This window comes from Dasypus novemcinctus, chromosome 9, assembly GCF_030445035.2.
Source record: "Dasypus novemcinctus isolate mDasNov1 chromosome 9, mDasNov1.1.hap2, whole genome shotgun sequence".
Taxonomy (NCBI): Eukaryota; Metazoa; Chordata; class Mammalia; order Cingulata; family Dasypodidae; genus Dasypus; species Dasypus novemcinctus.
In genome coordinates this window covers 5,549,438-5,570,123 of record NC_080681.1, presented here as the reverse complement: position 1 = coordinate 5,570,123, position 20,686 = coordinate 5,549,438, and the positions used below count along the sequence as shown (strand labels likewise).

The following is a 20,686-nucleotide window of genomic DNA, read 5'->3' as shown; positions in this document are numbered from 1 at the left end:
TTTTGAAGATTTTTTGAAGTTGATTTTGAAGTAGAGTGTCAAATACACACTTAAAATAAAGCTAAAATTAGTAAAACATTGAAGACCAGAATGTATATTCAGTGTATGCGAATTTTGACCATAAATCAAATAATAGAATAAAACAACAAAATTTTATAGTACAGACATATTAAAAATATAATATGGTGTAGTTATAATTAATCATTAACTCCATTAAACATGGGACACCCGTTAGGTGCCAAGCATTATTCTGGATGCTTACCTGTTAAAATCTGAACCAGTTGTATCTCCTGCCTTCGAGAAATTCAGAGTACCAAAGTCATGAAAGGATTCCCCTTTATTGTATTACCAACTTCCACATTTCATAATGGCCTTGCTCATGACAGTATGAAACACTATTATATTATGGAAGAAACAGGTGAATTATGATTCATAAATCCTGCTCCATAATTCACTATCTACGAGCCTTAGGCAAATCATTTAACGTTCTTGAGCCTCACTTACCCATCTGCAAAAAATGAGATTATAATACCTGCCCTGTTTTCTTCAAAACGTAGTTCTAAGTATAAATTAAATTTTTTTAAAATGCAGTCTATAATTGTTGCTGTCATTCTTGTTCAAGTTGTCGTTTTACTGTTGCAAGTATGTGAATCTGTGATCCTCTTTATCATGGTATAACCAAAAAGATTACTATTTGATTTGTGCCCAATGTTTTCAAGCCTTTGAAACTTTGATCTTTTAATTAAAACGTACCACTGTAGTTTTGCTTACTTTCCACCAGGCTGTTACATCCTCCTGTATTTTTATAGCTGTACTATTATTTTTGGCCACCATGGTTTCCAAAACATATCAGCTTCTCCTTAGCAGTTATTCCAGCTATATTCATATTATATTGCTTCCTTTCATTTGTTGTCTGAATTAGAATTACTGTTTAATTCAAAATTTAGTAATATTGATATATTCTACTTCGTTGGTAGGCATTGCCTACTGTTTTTTCTTAAAGGCAGGAGGACCCAGAAAAATGGTTTGCTTCTTCCCTTACTATTGTCCCATATAAACTATAGTCAAATTGTTTGTCTCTGAAAATTCCTTTTGCTTTTTATTCTTTTGTTGACTTGAATATCCTTGTTTCTCCATCTCTCTAGGTTCAATCCAGGACTTGTATGAATTGCATTTCTCTTGACTTTACAAACTAAACATAATGTATGCCTTTTTTGAAAATTCCTTTTACTGTCTTACTAGTGACTTTTATCACATTGGATGTTTTATTGTATTTTATTTTTGTATGTCTCTCTTTCGAATTTACTTTTCATAATTTTTAAATCTCCTAGAGTTTTTACCCAGTCACTAAATTATTTTATTGGTTTGACTCAATTTTTACTTGTTGGAGTAGTAGTTTAACTCTTAGAATCTAAATATGAACTGTAAAAGGGAATTTAAGGTGGGGAATAGAAATTAAATGAAGGTGGGAAAGGTGCTGAAAAATTCTACAGTATTTCTTAAACAAAAAGATTGCCTTAGAGATAATCCCTCCAGAAACATGGCACATGGTTTGGCTAAAATAATAGAAGTGATATATATATAATTTATGCTTATACATATTTATTCACTACACCTCACAACAAATAGGTTTTCTATGTAGTTTGTTTTATTTATGAAGTTCTGAATGACCAATAAGCAAAATAAAATTTTTAGTGAGAAGTTTAAAATTTTATTTTCATACAGCCAATTTCTACTCCAATTCAGGTGGTCTAATTATTATTATTATAGAAATTAATATCTAATTTTAAGTTAGCTTTGGGATTAATATTGAAAAGTCCCTCTGACTACTACCTATTAGCACTAATAGTCTTGGAGAAAAGAAAAATATAAGAAATCCAGGGAAACGGACTTTGGCCCAGTGGTTAGGGCGTCCGTCTACCATATGGGAGGTCCGCGGTTCAAACCCCGGGCCTCCTTGACCCGTGTGGAGCTGGCCATGCGCAGTGCTGATGCACGCAACTTGCCACGCAAGGGTGTCCCCCGCGTGGGGGAGCCCCACGTGCAAGGAGTGCGCCCGTGAGGAAAAGCCGCCCAGCGTGAAAAGAAAGAGCAGCCTGCCCAGGAATGGCGCCGCCCACACTTCCCGTGCCTGACGACAACAGAAGCAGACAAAGAAACAAGACGCAGCAAATAGACACCAAGAACAGACAACCAGGGGAGGGGGGGAAATTAAATAAATAAATAAATCTTTAAAAAAAAAAAAAAGAAATCCAGAAACAGTAGTCTATCTTACAATATTTTATTGGATTACTATAATCTCAATATATATGTTGTTTGATTTTTATCGTCACTTTTAAAGCATTTTGTAAATGCCAATCATATTTGACTCTGTGCCAGACACCAGACTCTGTCAGTAAGCTGAATATTATTTGACAATTTGGTTGTTATTCTTAACCTCGTTTCCTTTTGAAGAGCTTGTCAAAGTTTTACATTAACACACAAAGTTTTCGTATAATTCCAGAGGCTTCTTGGATACAACACTGGCTCCTTCTTACAATGCCTACCATAGAGTTCATGTCTGTGAGGTTAAGAACCCCTGCTCAAGTTCTGCTTGAGTTCTTCAAGACTTAGCAGTCAGCAAAATTGGGTTATACGTTTCCCTAGAGCACATATTTTGCTTTCAATAGAACTGGCTACAATCTATTTTGAAACTGTTTTATTAACCTTTGCCACCAGTACAACTTCATAACAGGAGAGAAAGGTGAAAGCTGAGGGATAATGGTAATTGGGTGTAACTCCAACATCCCAATGAAAGATAACCTTATATTGCCCAGATTTAGAGTAGGGGTGTGATTAGAAAGAGAAAGAGGTTCTTAAAAAGCCTTTCCTGGGAGCAGATGTGGCTCAAGTGGTTGAGCACCTGCTTCCCACATGGGAGGTCCTGGGTTCAGTTCCCAGTGCCTCTGTAAAACCAACCAACCAACCAGGAGAACAAATGAAAAGACGAACTCAGGGGAGCTGATGTGGCTCAGTGGTTGAGTGCTGGCTTGCCGGCTTCCCACATGGGAGGTCCTGGGTTCAGTCCCCGGCCAGTGGTACCATGCACACAAAAAGAATGCGTTTCCTGTGGTGCTGTGTTCCAACCTGAATGGAAATTATACCATTCAAGAAATACTCTGTAATACTGAAATATAAGTGTGATAACCATATTTTATGCAGAATGGTAAGTGGGCAGGTTACTGATGAAATTCTTTCTGATGGCAGTTTGAGCTTCTTCCTTGCTGTATACACAGAAGCTATAGAATAGAGCTTGTTTTTAAAACTGGTTTAAGTTGTAAAATATTTGTTTCTTACATGCTTTAGTTCACTTTAAAAGAACTGTATATCATCTACAACTAAATCTAATTCAAGGTTTGAAGGTTTGAGCTCTGAAATGCTTTCTTACATGTATGTGTATCCATAGCAAAAGAACTTTAATATTATCTTGACTTTTTAAAAAAACTTCTGCACAATACATTTCAATCTGTATCATTTTATTTTGGACTAAAATGAAATATTAATATGCTTACGTCTAGCTTTACATTTGTTTCTAAAGGATTACTGGACTCCTCTCAGTATTGTTAGATTTAGCAGTATGTTGATATATATACATTTTTTGTGAAAAATACTGCATGTCAGAATAGTAGGAAATATGTATCTATTATAAGAAAACCAAGTATGTGTCTTTTTTAAAATAAAATTTTATTTAAGTACATAATTCATACACAAAAATAGACAAACAATAAGTATATAGTAAAATTTGTGAATTTATAAAACAAACATGCATATTATCATATAAGGCTCCCATACATCTCAACACAAACAACCTGCATTGTTGTGAAACATTTGTTACAAACTATGAAAAAGCACCAAGAAAATATTACAACAAACCATAGCCCATATCTTACATTTGGTGTAATTTTCCCCAGCCTACCCAGTTATTTACACCCTATGTTATTTTTATTTATTTGTTATCATTCATGAGAAAACATTCTCATATTTGTCCTGTTAACCACAGCCTATCACCCACCAAATGTGGGGTCTTTAAAAGGCACATATTTTGCAAAACAATAACAATAAAAATGAAACAAGAAAAATAACTTTACTTCATCTCCTCTTCTTTTAGGAGGGGAAAAAAAAGGTCTGGAAAACAAACCAAAATGGTTTTATTTTGCTCATTTATTTCTTCTTGTCATGTTACAGCATTAAAGCTAGGTCCTGAGTCATTCAAGTTTGACGGTGCATTAGAGGCTGTGGCAGTCCGGCAAGCTGAGAAGTATTACATTCTCCGTCCAGAAGTAATTGAAACCTATTGGTACCTATGGCGATTCACTCACGATCCAAGATACAGGCAGTGGGGCTGGGAAGCAGCACTGGTAAATAAACCAATGTTTCGTTCTATCTGCGAAAGTGTTAAAATAAAGCCCTCATTTTACTGCTCTGTTTTCCTATCCACTTTGCTTCATGTTCAGTAACTGTAGAGCTATTTTCATTTATTTATGAAGAAACTGTGTTACTTAGTCACAGTTACTTGAGCAGTAGAAGTAAGCCTTAGAATCCAGTTTTCTTCTCTTTTAGAACCACTTTCCTATTAGTTTTCCCTCATTATTTTTATTGATTTTACTGATGACCACCTGGAGTCATTTAAAAGGCAACTTTTCACTATGATTTAAAAATAAGCAGTTTAATTTCCTATACTGTCCTGTTAATGCTTAATCTCTGGGGGAAAAAAAATCACTATAAAACTGCTTAGGTTCACAAGCCGGAGTATTAGTTTACCCCCATTCACTTAAGCTTGTGTTCTTAATAATTCCTCATTGGAATTAAGGATCAGTGAATTGTTAAACTGTTTGTTTTTTTAATTTAAAATATAAAGACAAATTTACATAAATTTTAAATGAGGGATTTTTGATGGTTAGTACGTAACAGAAGTAAGCAATTTAGTCTTAAAATCTTAGCCAGTTAGGGAACCCCATAGCTATCAATAGCTAGTGAGGAAAAATAAATTAGTCTTTTCATGAAAATATAGCTTTTGTCCAGAGGTGGGGCCTATCTAAAAAGTCCTTCTGATCATATTATTGTTCTTTTTCCTTACCATTCCCTATCCCCCATAGCTCCCAACAATTGAGACGTGTTTACAGAACTACTAAAGGTATTTCAGTACTGAAGCCTTTTTCAGTAGAGCAGTTACAAAAACAAACAAAATGATCTGACCATAACCTGCAAATTGGTGGTTTTTGGAGACCACTGCCATACTCTAGGAATAATGTGATAAAAACTTGAGCTAAGGTGGGACCACTTATGTGTCACTTGCCAGTCAGACCTAAGTAGTCTTCATGGAATTTAATAATAAGAGAGTATTAATGGAAGGAAGGTGGATTTACAGACAGAAATGGAAGCAGCAATTACTGATGCTGCTCTTCCCGGACCGACCTATGAGGTCCAAAATTAGGAATACATCTGCTGGTGCAGCGTGCTGTGCAGGCGATCCTGCCACGGCTTAGCAGGCAGCCCCCTCGCCCGAGCCGGTCAGGAACAGAACACACACGCGGGCAGCAGCAGGGCCTTCCTAACGCTTAGGCAAACCAGGCAGTGTTTTACATAAGTGACTAGGTAAATGAGTCTGTTTGACCTGAGTGTCCCTTAATATTTAGAGGAATGAGGGAGACACATCTTTTTTTGTCTTCTTATTAAGAAACACTCCAGTAATTTAACCTTTTCCTAAGGTCCCTTTTTCCTGTGTGCTTTCTTAAAGTATGATCCTACTCTAACTATTAAGAGGTTTGACAAGTTCAAACTTTAACCCACATCAGTCCAAATTTGAATTATAACAGTTAAAAATTTGTTTTCATAGCCATATAGACACATAAACTCAAAGTATAATCTGTCCAGAACAAGAACTGAAATAATTAAGCTCTAAATTCCAGTTTTAAAAGTATACCATACGGTATATGAACATATCTAAATAAAACTGCTTAATAAATAAATAAATAATTTTGCAGGAATAGCCAGAAATAGCAGCTATGTACAGCAGGGGAAGCATAGAGAGATTGAGATATTATTATTGAAATAATGAAAATGCTCTAATAATGATTAACATGATGAATGCACAACTATGTGACTACCCCAAATACCAGTGATGGTACACTTTGGATAGATAGATTCATCCTCTATTAATATGTATCAGTAAGATTGATTTGGTTAAAAAAAAATGTGCAGTCCACCTCTGTGTTGTTTCTGGAATAAATTAAACATAACATGGTCATGTTTCCATATGTAAGAGTTTTAGCTATTCCATTTGCATCTTCACACTTCCAAGCTTGAGTATGTTAAGCATGGAACCTTGCCTCCAAGAATTGACTAAATATCCTTTAGATTAGTTGTGCCTTCCTGCTGCTTTTTCATTATTCTTAAATTGTTCTGAAAGTTCATATGGTGTTGAAGACACATGATCATTACACAGAACACAGTATTTAAAAGCTCTTACATCCAAAATATGTTTAATATAGCTAAATAGTGAAAAGCAGCAAACTCTTTGGTAAGAATGCTTTAAACCTAGCTATAATCAAAATGGGACTATATAATAGTTTGATTAAATAAACTCTCTGATTGTTAGATTTTTCATTAGAAAAGAGGATTCGAAGAGTAAGAAAAGTAGCAAGACTAGGAACAGCAGGCCACACCAGAAATAATAAACCGCGTCTTCATTGGATAGGTAGAGCAGAGCAAAGAAAGAACTATGCTGCTTTCAACTTTTGTGGAAGGCTTAATTCTGAAGTGTGCTATACCTGCATAAACAGTATATTTAGTCGCTTTGAATTTAAGACAGTGTTGTGAACAGATTCCATTTGGTTGAGTATATTATATTTAAGCATGTTTAAAGATGCAAAAAGATATAAATTAATAATTTTAGCTCCCAATCAAGCAGTAGAGCATAGTTGTTAATATGGAACGAATTATTCTGCCTCAGTTTTCCCATCTTTTAAGTGGAGATATTAAGAGTTCCAGCGGTGGACTTGGCACAGTGGTTAGGGTGTCTGCCTACTACATGGGAGGTCCGTGGTTCAAACCCAGGGCCTCCTTGACCCATATGGAGCTGGCCCATGCGTAGTGCTGATGCGCGCAAGGAGTGCCCTGCCACTCAGGGGTGTCCCTCGTGTAGGGGAGTCCCACGCGCAAGGAGTGTGCCCCATAAGGAAAGCCGCCCAGTGCGAAAGAAAGTGCAGCCTGCCCAGTTATGGCGCCACACACACAGAGAGCTGACACAACAAGATGACGCAACAAAAAGAAACACAGATTCCTGTGCCGCTGACTACAACAGAAGCGGACAAAGACGACGCAGCAAATAGACACAGAGAATAGACAACTGGGGTGAGGGGGAAGGGGAGAGAAATAAACAGATAAATAAATCTTAAAAAAAAGAGTTCTTTATAGGGTTCTTGTGAATTTGTATGAGTTAATGCATGAAAAGCTCTTAGAACAGCCTTTAGTATATAATAAACATTTCATAATTGTTAGCTCTTAGTATTATATTAGGTGTGTTATTGGGCTCTTCCTACCAGTTGGTACTATCCTATAATGTCTAATTTGCGGTTTATGATAACATGATGTCTGGCATATGGTATGTTTGCAATAAATATTATCTTATTATTTCTATGGAGAGCTACTTAATAATACTAAGTAATATCTATTAGTAATACTATTTAAGCATGTTTTGAATTACTGTTTGTTCTTGGAAGTAATTATATTTTAATTTTTAAATTCAAATTGACCTCCATCTTGATTTGTCAGAATTGTGAAGCTTTAGTGTACCAAAGAAGTCTCTGTAGTTAAGTGAGAAAAACATAAATTTGATTTCTAAATTAGAGAAATGTGAGATGCTTTACAACAATTAAAACGTTTTAGAGAGGGAGAAATTCCACAGGAAGCTAAGTTACCTCTGTTACTTTTCTGAGACTATTTCTATTTGATAATAAATCTTGTTCTTAAAGTATAAAATTCTCATGTAAATCCCTGTGAACTTTTGACTTTGGTTCTTTAACTTGTCCTTCAAATATTGAGATTCTGTGGAGTTGATTCTTTTATTTGATCTCTTTCATAGGCTATTGAAAAGAATTGCCGAGTCAGTAGTGGATTTTCTGGAGTCAAGGATGTGTATTCCGCTAATCCTACACATGATGATGTTCAGCAGAGCTTCTTTCTTGCTGAAACATTAAAGTAAGTAGATGCCATTTTGCTTATTTTTTATTGTGGGCTAGTTTTGCTGTATGGTCACCACATGATGAATTATGATTGTGCTAAATTTTAATACAAATAATACAAATATATTTTTATGTAAATTGGTCTTAAATTTTTAGCTGCATGTACAGAAGACTGGTTTAGAATATGAGATAGCTAGTTTACTAAATAAGAGTTTAGTGGCTTTAAATTATGTGGTCCTTATCTCTTTAGCATGTGTTAGAATCACCAGGAAGGCTTGTTAAAACACAGTTTATTGGTTCATCCCATTAAGAGTTTCTGATTCTAAGTCTGGGTGGAGCCTGAGAATTTGCATTTCCGGAGAGCTCCCAGGTGATGCTGATGATACAGGTCCCGGGATCATACCTTGCACGCTCTTCTATAGCTAATGAAATCTCTTAGGAATAATCATAGGGCATAGGGTTTTGCTTGGTATGAGCCATGACCATAGCTGTGCATCTTCCCAGTGAGGTTTCCTGTAAAGATAAACATAAAGGCAATAATGGAAAAGAGAAAGACAACTTTATTATTTGGGCTTATACTCAAAACCTTAGGCAGAGCTATCTGATAAATTGACCTTGAGGAAGACAGAGACCTTAAATATGTCCACTTCCCTAATGACCTACAAAGGAAATACTTATTGATACCTCTTGAATTCCACATTTCTCTTGCCCTTATCTGTACCTGAATTCTTTACAGACACTTCATTTTTCAACAGATATTTACTGAGTGCCTCCTAAGTGCCAGGAACAGTTTAGGGTATTTGGGTTGGGGATATATCAGTAGACAAAAAAGATAAAAATCCTTGTTCTCTTAAAGTTTACATTCTAGTATACTGCAAGCTTATGTTCTGGTATATTATAGTTGAAATGTATGTTTCACTAAATTTCTTATCCTAAATGTCTACCCTATTCCGATTTTTCTTTTATTATCCCTAGTACTGTTATTTCCTGTCTCTTAAGCTTGTACAATATAATCAGCCCTGTTACTTCCTTCTAACATACCACTAAGTCTTTATAATTCTTTCTGCTACATTGTTACATTTATTTTGCCCTCTCCTTTCCATATTTATGTTCAACCCTAATCCAGACCTTTATTAATGCTGTGATGGTTTAGAACATCTTGTCGTTGTCAGTTCCCTACCTTTCCCATTCCTCGTTCTGACTAATCTTATGTGATTAGGCCTCAGTCTGTATAAGATAGTTGAAAGATAAAGCATGTAAGCTTTAGGTTATACATTTGCTACAGTTTCATCGAATGAACATGTAAGTTTCTTTGGTTTCAGTTTGAATATGTATAAAATATGGGATTTGACTCAGAATGTCTAAGATCTTATTCTTCCTATTTTCAAGACTTCATTAAAAAAATATAAGAATACTATGAATATATTTATATGTTCTTTACCTGTTTACCAGTTGTTATTTGGCCACATTTCCTTTCTTTCTTGTCTTTCTTTCTCATAAATATACATACATAAACACACACATATATACAGTTTTACTTATTCTGTTTTTACTTTTTTTAACAAATCAATACAGACACTTCATTTTTCAACAAATAAATCCATCCAAAGTATACAGTCAGTGGTATTCAGTGTAGTCACATCTGTGCATTCATCACTTCAGTCATTCTTAGAGTACTTTAATTATTCCAGTAATAATAATAAACAACAAACAAAACTCATTACCTCTGAATCTCTCTATGCTTCCCTTGCTGTACATAGTTGCTATTCTTTTTCCTTCTCTCTAGTATATTTGTATTTATATTTTGTAAGAAGTCTTATACATTAGGTTTTACTATCTCGTATAGTCCCATGTTACAGTTTTTAGCTTCCCTTCTAATAATATATGGACCTTAGACTTTGCCTTTCAACCACTCTCACACACATACAGTAAGAGCCCTGCTAGTTACACCATGATATGCTTTAGCCATTTCTATTCATTTCTAAACCTTTTTACCAGTTCTGTGCAGATTAACCCTCAGCTTTCCATTCTCTACCCTCCTCCTATTTTCTGGTGACCTGTATTCTAATTTCTAACTCCATGAGCTTACATAATATATTTAGTTCATGGTAGCACAATCGTACACTATTTGTCCTTTGTGTCTGGCTTTCTTCACTCAACATAATGTCCTTCAGGCTCATCCATTGTCTTATGCTTCACGACTTCATTTCTTCTTACTATGGCATAATGTTCCATCCTGTGTATATACCACAGTTTGTTTATCCATTCATCAGATGGACACTGAGTTATTTCAAGTGTTTGGCAGTTGTGAATAAAGCCACTATGAATATTGGTGTGCAGATGTCTGTTATTTACTTTTTTTAAAAAAATTTATTGAAATATATCACTCATACATAAACAATAAATGTATAACAGGTGTGAACTTAAAAAACAAACATGTATAATATCAAACAAACATATATAACATCTCACCCTACCACCAATAACTTGCATTGTTTTTAAACCTAAATGATTAAAGAGCATTGTCAAAATATTACTAGTAAACGAAGTATTTTTCCGCTAACCTATCCGATTATTATTATCTTTATATCATTTATATATGAACATACATAAATAAATGTGTAGTAAAAAAGTTGTGAACTTACAAAGCAAACATGCATAACATCATACAGGGGTGCCATACATCAACCCTCCACTAACACCTTGCATTGTTATGAGACATTTATTACAAACTATGAAAGAGCACTGTCAAAATCTTACTACTAATCATAGTTCTTATCTTACATTTGGTGTGTTTTTTCACCCAACCCACCCTATTATTATTTTTTAAATATATATTTTTTATGACAGAAGTTGTAAACTTATAAAACAATCATGCACATGTGTAGAATTCCCAAACAACACCCCTCCATCAACACACCATAATGTAGTGTGTCATTTACTACAGATAAAATAATATCATCTGATTATTGCCATGTCCATAGAGTAGAGTACATTTGGTTCACATTTTCCATACTGCCTCAGTATCAACACAGTACATCTTTTGCATAGACACAAGAATATTATATTATTACTACTAACCATAGTCCATAGGTCACTCCAGCTGTATTTTTCCCATGCTGCTTCTCCACATTCCCAACACCCTGCAGTAGTGATATACATTTGTTCTAGCTAACAAAGGACACTCTTGCATCTGTACCATCAACCACAATTCTCACCCACCTTTTGGTTTACTGTGCTATCCAGTTCCTAGATTATTCGCAAGCATTGTGTCAATTGGAATTAACATATCTAGACTACCATTTTCAGTCACATCCCCATTTATAAACTACCTGTTACTCACTGTGTGCTACAATCCACTCTATTCATTTCCATAAATTTAGAGGAAAGCTAATTAAAACTTCTACATATATTAAACATCAGTAGTCCACTCAGTCCTTCTCTTATCTCCTTTAAGAATCCACCACCTACCACCAGGTCTTGAAGATATTTTCCAATAATTTCTCCTAGAAATTTTATGGTTCTTGCTTTTATTTTCGGTTTTTTGATCCATTTTGAGTTAGTTTTTGGATAAGGTGTGAGATAGGGGTCCTCTTTCCTTCTTTCAGCTATGGATGTCCAACTCTTTCAGCACCATTTGTTGAATGGATTGTTCTGCCCGAGCTGCGTGAGCATGACAGGCTAGTCAAAAATCACTTGACCATACCTGTGAGGGTCTGTTTCTGAACCATAAATTTGGTTCCATTGGTCTATTGTGTCTGTCTTTAGGCCAGTACCATGTTGTTTTTACCACTATAGGTAGGTATTACGATTTAAAGTCTGGAGATGAGGGTTCACTTTTCCTTTTTATGATGTTTCTGGCTGTTCAGGACTCCTTACCGTTCGAAATAAATTTAATGACCATGTTTTCAATTTTTTCTTTAGTGCTGGTGGAATTTTTATTGGGATTGCATTAAATCTGGTTATCAATTTGAGTAGAATTGACATCTTAATGATATTTAGTCTTCCAATCCATGAGCATGGAATGTTCTTCCAGTTATTTAGGGCTTTTTTGATTTAACATTGAGTTGCAGTTTTCTGAACACAAGTGCTTTACATCATTGGTTATGTTTATTCCTGACTATTTGAGTTTTATCCATCGTATTTTATTTTCATCACTCTTTTGACACTTTTTGTTCCTTTGATTGATATAATCTTCATTTCTAGACTCTCTTCCAGGCCCCTCTCTCCTGTCTTTTCTTTTCAGGCTCTAGCATATCCTTTAGTATTTCCTGAAAATCTGGTTTCTTGCTTAGAAATTCTCTCAGTTTCTGTTCATCTGTGAATATTCTGATTTCACCCTCATTGTTGAAAGACAGTCTTGCTGGATATAAGATTCTTGGCTGGAAGTTTTTCTCTTATAGTATCTTAAATATATCAGACCACTGTCTTCTTGCCTCCATGGTTTCTGGTGAGAAATCAGCACTTAATCTTATTGGATATCCCTTATATGTTATGCATTGCTTTTCTCTTGCTGTTCTCGGAATTCTCTCTTTGTCTTTGGCCTTTGACATTCTGATGAGTATGTGTCTTGGAGTTGGTCTATTTGAATTTTTTCGGATGGGAGTACATTGTGCTTCTTGGACAGGGATAACTATGTCCTTCAATAGGGTTGGGAAATGTTCTACCATTATTTCTTTAAATATTCCTTCTGCCCCTTTTCCCTTCTCTTCTCCTTCAGGGACACCCATGACATGTATGTTTGCACGCCTTTTGCTGTCATTTAGTTCCTGAGACCTTGTTCAATTTTTTTCCATTCTTTTCTTCATCTGTTCTTTTGTAAGTTCACTTTCAGAGGCCATTTCTTCAAGCTCACCAATCCTTTCTTCTGCCTCCTCAAATCTGCTCTTATATGATTCGAGTGTTTTTTTAATTTCATTGATTACACCTTTCATTCCCATAAGATCTGATATTTTTCTATGTATGCTTTCAAATTCTTCTTTGTGTTCATCCAATGCCTTCTTAATATCCTTTTTTAAAATAATTTTTAGATTATTTATTTCTCTCCCCTCCCCTCCACCCCCACCCCGACCCCCACCCCAGTTGTCTGTTCTCTGTGTCTGTTTGCTGCGTCTTATTTGTCCACTTCTCTTGTCAGCGGCACGGGAATCTGTGTTTCTTTTGGTTGCGTCATCTTGTTGTGTCAGCTCTCCGTGTGTGCGGCACCATTCCTGGGCAGGCTGCACTTTCTTTCGCGCTGGGCGGCTCTCCTTATGGGGCACACTCCTTGCGTGTGGGGCTCCCCTACATGGGGGACACCCTTTTGTGGCACGGCACTCCTTGCGTGCATCAGCAATGCGCGTGGGCCAGCTCCACACGGGTCAAGGAGGCCGGGGATTTGAACCACAGACCTCCCATGTGGTAGACAGATGCCCTAACCACTGGGCCAAGTCCGCCGCCCTTAATTTGGATTTTATGATTGCTTCCTATGATGATGTTTAAGTTAAATGTTTTTGTCATAAATATTACAAGTGTTCTCATTGCATCCTGTGAGGAAGCACATGATGACTGTTTAGCCTAATAGTGGTGATTTTAAGTTCGATCATAAGGTTACATTTGACTGTAAGGTCTTTTTCTTTTTGCAATTAATAAGTGACCTGTGGGTGATAACTTTAGGACTGTGTGAATATCTTTTTTTCCCAATAACCTTTTACCCAGTGTTATTAACATCCATTGTTGGTTCTTGGCTAAATCAGCTATTACTACTACAGTGATAAATGTTAATTTTTAGACTTCTTCCAGGCTTGAAAAAAATTACGAGTTCAGACATTCATTCTCAATATTTATATGCCATTATTTTCTCTATGTCACTCTCCTGCTCAAAAGCTACAAGGGTTTGTTCATCTCCCTAGCTTCATTTCTCATTTTTCATGCTTAAAAATTCTATTCTTAAACCAAACTTTTCTACACTGAAATATTCACATATATATGGTGCCTTTGTATTTCATTATCTTAATTTATATTTCACTGCCTCTGGCAGGAATGCTTTCACTCTTTATATCAACTAATATCTTTCATTTTAAAATTCAGTTCAGATTTCCCCTTTTGCAGACTGACTTTCATGATTAATTCTCAACTACCATCATCAATAAAGACCTTGAGCACTTTAGTTTATGGCAGAATGCTGGAAATACATGACAGCTGCCTCTTCCCCTTCCAGGATCCTCATGGGATATCTCCAGTTGCTCTTGGTACTTTTCCTTGCTGAATTCAAGTGAAATCCTTCTCACCGCAACTCTAGATAGCCAGCTATTTACATATATATATATATATATTACTGCTACAGTCTTCACTTTCCAAAAAACCTCACATATACCTTTGGATCAATGAAAGTGAAAAAAATCAAACGAGACAAAACATACAGATAATTATAGCAAAATCTAGGATAAAAGAATTTCCATAATTGAGCATTACATTTGGCACTGAACTTCCTAAACCGAAAAAGAAGCTTCCTGTACAATGTCATTTTCATCTTTGGGGATGGAGGAGCATATTATTTTGGCAGATGAGACAAAACTTTTCTTACTGCTAAATTCTAAGATGGCTTTGATTGCAAAGTTCTTGATCTACACTGAGGGCCATTTTACCTTTTACATATTGTTGTGGATGCTATATGCTATAGATAAATAGACACAGATACAGATACAGATATAGTTTTTCCCATGTGTCCTATTTTTTGTTTGTTTCCCTTTATAGTCCCTAATTTGTTTGTTCATTTAACATATATACTGATGACATAAAAATTATGTAATGAGGACAATCAGAGATACAGTATAGCAAAGGAAATAAAACATATACAACTCTGCAAGAGATTTTAAATGTGTTAAGCGACTTAAGAGAAATATAAACAAAATGCAATGGTCTTTTAGAAGATGAAGCATTTGCTTAACCTGGAAAGCATAAAGGAAGACTTCATGGAAGTTGTGGCATTTAACCCAGACTTGACAGCAAGGTAAAATTAACCTGGCAAATAGATAACATAGGATGAACTGGCATTCAGGGAAATGGTTATAAGACAGACAATGGAATATTAAGAATGAGATAAGAGACATCTTTAAAGTAGAACTGATAAGCTTTGCTATCTTTAATAAGACATCAGATGGGAGGATTCAATACGCAGAGCAAAACAGATAATAAAGCTTCCAGTGCGGGTGACTGTAGGAATGAATAAAAATATGCATGTCGAAAGAAGAAATAGGTTTTCAGAAAAGATAGTTACATTTGGGGCAGGTTGCCAAGAGGCATTTACAAATTCAGCTCTGGAGCTCAAAAGATGAGTTCAGAAAGATTTGAAGTTTGAAGAGAGAAGATGTAGGTTGGACACTTGGAAAATGCCCACATCTAACAAAGGAGGGGGAGTTCCAGTTTGGCTTGACAGAATGAGCACATGCATTTATCTTCTACTCTCTCTTGAAAGCCATTAAAATGACTATAAAGGGCAAGGACAAAGACAGTGAAAAAGAATCAACAGCAGACAAGATGTCAGCAAATATTTAGAAGATGAAAAACAAAACAGAGAAAGCTACATAACTGCATCAGGGGAAGTTAATTTTAAGCTGATGAGTACTTCAGGACTTTAGACTCAATGCCAGTGTACAGGATAGCATTGAAAACTATAGAATTTTTTTTTAAGTTTCTGTAAGGAGCGGTTAGACCCCAAATCTACTCCTGCCCAATCTCTAAATGAAAATTTGCTGTCTGAAAAGGCCTACGGAGGCGCTGACATAGGGATATGAGACGCAGCTGAAAGTGGACAATATATTGGAAAATGGACTAGCCTACAAGGAAAGATCTCTAGACATTGATATGTGAACTTCTCTCAACAAAATGATCATGTCCCCATCCATCCCTCAGTGGTGAACCCACCAGTATGTACCAACCTGCCGAAGTTTCCAGTTTCTTTAGTGCCTTGCTTTTAAATATCAATAGAGAATATTGACTAAAAATGTTTCTTGAGCTATAGAATATAAGATATGTGCATGTTTATATATATATATGTATACACTATACTTTGATTTTTTTAGAAGTTTATTTAGAAAAGAAATTATAAATAGTTTGCATAGGATTACCATATCCTTGAGGGAAGCTTTCAAACTTCCAAGTCCACAGTAAACAGGAAAAGGGAATGAGGGGACAGGGGTAAAAAGGAGTTGGGGAGTGGGTAGGAACTCAAAGAAGAAATAGCACAGAGAATATAGAAAAGAAATTAACATTCTCATGTACTATTAAAATGATAGTATAATTTATAACACAAAAATAATGTCATAAAGGGGGCAATCAGAATAAGAAAGAGGTCTTATAATTAATGGAATTACAATTAAAGTAGCAGAAATTTTTTTGAAAACGCAATAGACGGGTTGGAAGTACAAGTTAAGAAAATCTAGAAAGGAGAGCAAAAAGTCAAACAATAGTAAAATGAGAGACTAGACAAAATTAGAGGATCAGCCCAGATATTCCAATATTCGAATAGGAGTTCCAAAAAAGAAAGGGCATACGAGGGAAAATTGTCAGCAAAGTAAGTCAAGAAAATTTCTCAGAACTGAAGAACATTAGTTTCTGGATTGAAGGAAAACTATGAAGACCCCAGCACAGTAGATAAAACAAGGCACATTGCCAGGGAATTCAGATGCCCTGAGGTAAGAGAGAGATCTAATAGTAACCAAAGAGAAGAAGAATAAAAATCTTATAAAAGGGATCAGAAATCAGAATGGCTTCAGACTTCTCAAAAACAACAGTAAAGGTCAGAAGCAATGGAGCAGTTCCTTCAAAAATAATGAGAGAAAAATTAATCCCAACCCAGAAATAATTGTTTTCAGCCATGCCAAGTTCTTAAATACCAACTCCCATGCACTCTTTCTCAATAAGCATTTGGGAAATGTTTGTCATGGATATAAACTGAAAAGAAAGGTACAGAATAGAGGAAAACAAGTGAAAGAGATTAAGAGGATAAGTAGACCATACTGAATAAGGCAGAGGGCTCTGGGAGAGATTTAATCAAGAATAAATTTATAGAATGTTTATATCTAATAATTTTGAGAAAAATTTAAACAGTGGAGATTTTGGTTGTATTTATTAGTGATAAGTACAAGAGAATCTGTAAGGGGGGTTGTACAAGAAAGGAAAGGCTTTTAGTTTACAGGTAAAATTGTTTGAAGACTTTTGTTTGTAGTCTGGATTGTTTCATAAAAGTAGGTAACCATACTCTGCTATACCTCTCCAATTGCAAGAAATAGAGAAGTATGTCTTTCAATAATGACTTTGCTCCCTCCAAGAACTGTCTGCTTATTGGTTTTAAGTGAAATATCAGTTGATCAAGAGCCCCTTAAGCTAAAGTAATTCCGTAGCTGATAAAACACCAAGATTCCCAGGAGTTACAGTTTTCAAGCAGCAGCCCTTCTGTTGTTAAGTGGATGTCTTCCATTTTCATTCTCTCTAGTTCTTGTCACTTTGTTCTGTTTACTATCTATCATAAATCAATTCCTTTTAACAAAATTTTGAAGGAAGAGCATATTATTTTATATTTCTACCTCAGTATTTATACCTAGGTCTAATTGGCTTTTATTGACTCTCAGCTCAATTCTATTGCATCTTCATTTGAATTTACTTCAATTGAGAAAAGTTTACATATTGAGGATAAATTTAATCCAGTTTTCTAAGTTCATAAATATCAGGCGTTAAAATGCCTAAGAGAAATCACAGGTTGGAAACAAATAGTTTTCAGTGAGAGGGATTTTTTTTGTTTTGTTTTTTTAAATCAAAGAGAAGAGAAATAGCATAAAAGTAGGACCAGGTTTATCACAGTGTGTCTGCTTTCACTGGCATCAAAACCTCTGGGGCAGAAATTTGTGTGTGTGAGTATGTGTTTATCTGTCTGGCTTGTGTGCTTCCCCACCTCCCTCCCCTTTATTTCTTTTAAATTTCGAACTGAATTTAATGATGTAATTCTGGAAAACTATATAGCAGCATATATCTTAAAGGAATGAGAGCTATGAAAAAGATTTATGTTTAAAGATATTTTTTGCTATTATAATAGCAAAAGCTATTATATGTTCAATAATAATAGAATGGTTAAATAAATTATGGCCCATCCACACAATGGATGTTATATAGCCAAGAGCAATTGGCATTTTTATAAACTTTTTAAAAATATTTTTTAAAATTTAATTGCCTCTTTTTTAAAGATACATAGATCACAAAAAATGTTACATTAAAAAATATAAGGGAAGCAGATTTGGCCCCATGGATAGAGCATCCGCCTACCACCTGGGAGGTCTGAGGTTCAAACCCAGGACCTCCTGACCCGTGTGATGAGCTGGCCCGTGCACAGTGCTGATGCGTGCAAGGAGTGCCGTGCCGTGCAGGGGTGTCCCCCATGTAGGGGAGCCCTATGTGCAAGGAGTGTCCCCATAAGGAGAGCCGCCTTGCATGAAAAAAAATGCAGCCTGCCCAGGAATGGAGCTGCACACACAGAGAGCTGATGCAACAAGATGACACAACAAAAAGAGACATAGATTCCAGGTGCTGCTGACAAGAATACAAGTGGACACAGAAGAACACACAGCGAATGGACACAGAGAGCAGACAACTGTTGGGGGGGGAAGGGGAGAGAAATTTTAAAAAAAAATTTTTTTTTTAAATATAAAAAATATAAGAGGTACCCATTTACCCCACACCCCACCCCACCCCCACTCCTCCCACATCAACAACCTCTTTCATCACTGTGGCACATTCATTGCGTTTGGTGAATACATTTTGGAGCACTGCTGCACCATATGGATTATAGTTTACATTGTAGTTTACACTCTCCCTCAGTATATTCAGTGGGTTATGGCAGTATATATAATGTCCTGCATCTGTCCCTGCAATCATTCAGGAAAACTCCAAGTCCTTAAAATGTGCCCCCACATCACATCTCTTCTTTCCTCTCCCTGCCCTCAGTAACTACCGTGGCCACTTTTCTCCACATCAGTGCTACAGTTTCTTCCATTGCTTGTCACAATAGTTCTATAGTACAATACCAGTAAGTTCACTCTAATCCATATTTTATTCCTCCATCCTGTAGACCCTGGGATGGTGATGTCCACTCCACCTCCATATCGAGAGGGGGCTTAGATCCCATGGTTGATGAATGCGATTCTCCTGCTTGCAGATAAACTTTTTTTTAGAGTAATAATTTATTTATTTATTTATTTTTTATTTTTTTAAGATTTATTTATTTATTTCTCTCCCCTTCCTTCCCATCCCCCCATCCTGGTTGTCTGTTCTCTGTCTATTTGCTGGATCTTCTTCTTTGTCCGCTTCTGTTGTTGTCAGCGGTACGGGAATCTGTGTTTCTTTTTGTTGCGTCATCTTGCTGTGTCAGCTCTCCATGTGGGTGGAGCCATTCTTAGGCAGGCTGCACTTTCTTTCGCACTAGGCAGCTCTCCTTATGGGGCACACTCCTTGCGTGTGGGGCTCCCCTACGCGGGGGACACCACTGCATGGCAGGGCACTCCTTGTGCGCATCAGCACTGCACATGGGCCAGCTGCACACGGGTCAAGGAGGCCCGGGGTTTGAACCGTGGACCTCCCATGTGGTAGACGGATGCCCTAACCACTGGGCCAAGTCCGCTTCCCTAGATAAACCTTTTTAATAGGAAATTTCCACAGTAAACTAAGTCAGACTTAGAGATGAATGTGTTAGTATATGTTACAGCAACATCAAAGTGTATTAAATGATACATTGTTGTTTAAAAATACCTTTTTGGTTTTGCTTTTGTAATCAGAGAAATATATTTTACAAAATAAATTAAATGGCAAACCCTCAAATTGGTTCCTCTCTTTGTATTTGGAATCTATCCAGTCCAACCTACACCATCACAGCTTCATGTCACTCACAGATTTAATAACTATGCATTCTGTGTAGGCACCCAAGTTAATCAGAAGCTCAGACCATCTTAATCATGTTTTCTGACCTTGTTCATGTTAATCTCTCTTATTCCAGGTCTTTTGCTTAATAGCTGTATAACATTGGACAAGTTACTTAATTTCTCTGCCTCAGTTTCCTCAAATGCTTTAAACAAGAATTAAAAATAGCACCTCCTCAAAGGTTTGTTATGAGGATTAATATAGTTAAGCACTTAGAACAATGCCTGGCACAAAATACAAGGTAGCAGGCATGAAGTTGCTGGAGGACAGCAGGGCAGATGGGCATGAAAAAATCTGGACATAAAGCAGAGGAGAAAAGGGAAAAACCAACTCACAAGGACAAAGTAACCCATGTTTGTGTCTCACTGCCTCTGACTTTGATAATCAAGTGAGTTGCAGAAGGAGCTAGCACCTTTTGCCGTGGGGTTGTATGCATGCCTGGTCCAGGAATTGGAAAAATTGCACAAGGAACTCCCAACAGGAGCCACAGCTGTTACAGTCCTGGCAGCCTCCCCACA

The 20,686-nt window shown here is 36.2% G+C and overlaps 1 protein-coding gene across 4 annotated transcripts in view; it reads left to right on the top strand.

The window, feature by feature from the left end:
• The window catches only part of MAN1A2 (mannosidase alpha class 1A member 2), a 254,045-nt gene that overhangs the window by 156,362 nt on the left and 76,997 nt on the right, over nt 1-20,686 (top strand). For all 4 annotated transcript variants that reach the window (XR_001118517.3, XR_188123.5, XM_071217182.1 and 1 more), the window contains exons 11-12: nt 4,225-4,397; nt 8,123-8,238. Coding sequence is in view for 2 of the 4 variants with exons in the window: in XM_071217182.1 (XP_071073283.1) it covers nt 4,225-4,397; nt 8,123-8,238 (289 nt within the window). In the remaining 2 variants the exon portion in view is untranslated. The remainder of the gene's footprint in view (nt 1-4,224; nt 4,398-8,122; nt 8,239-20,686) is intronic.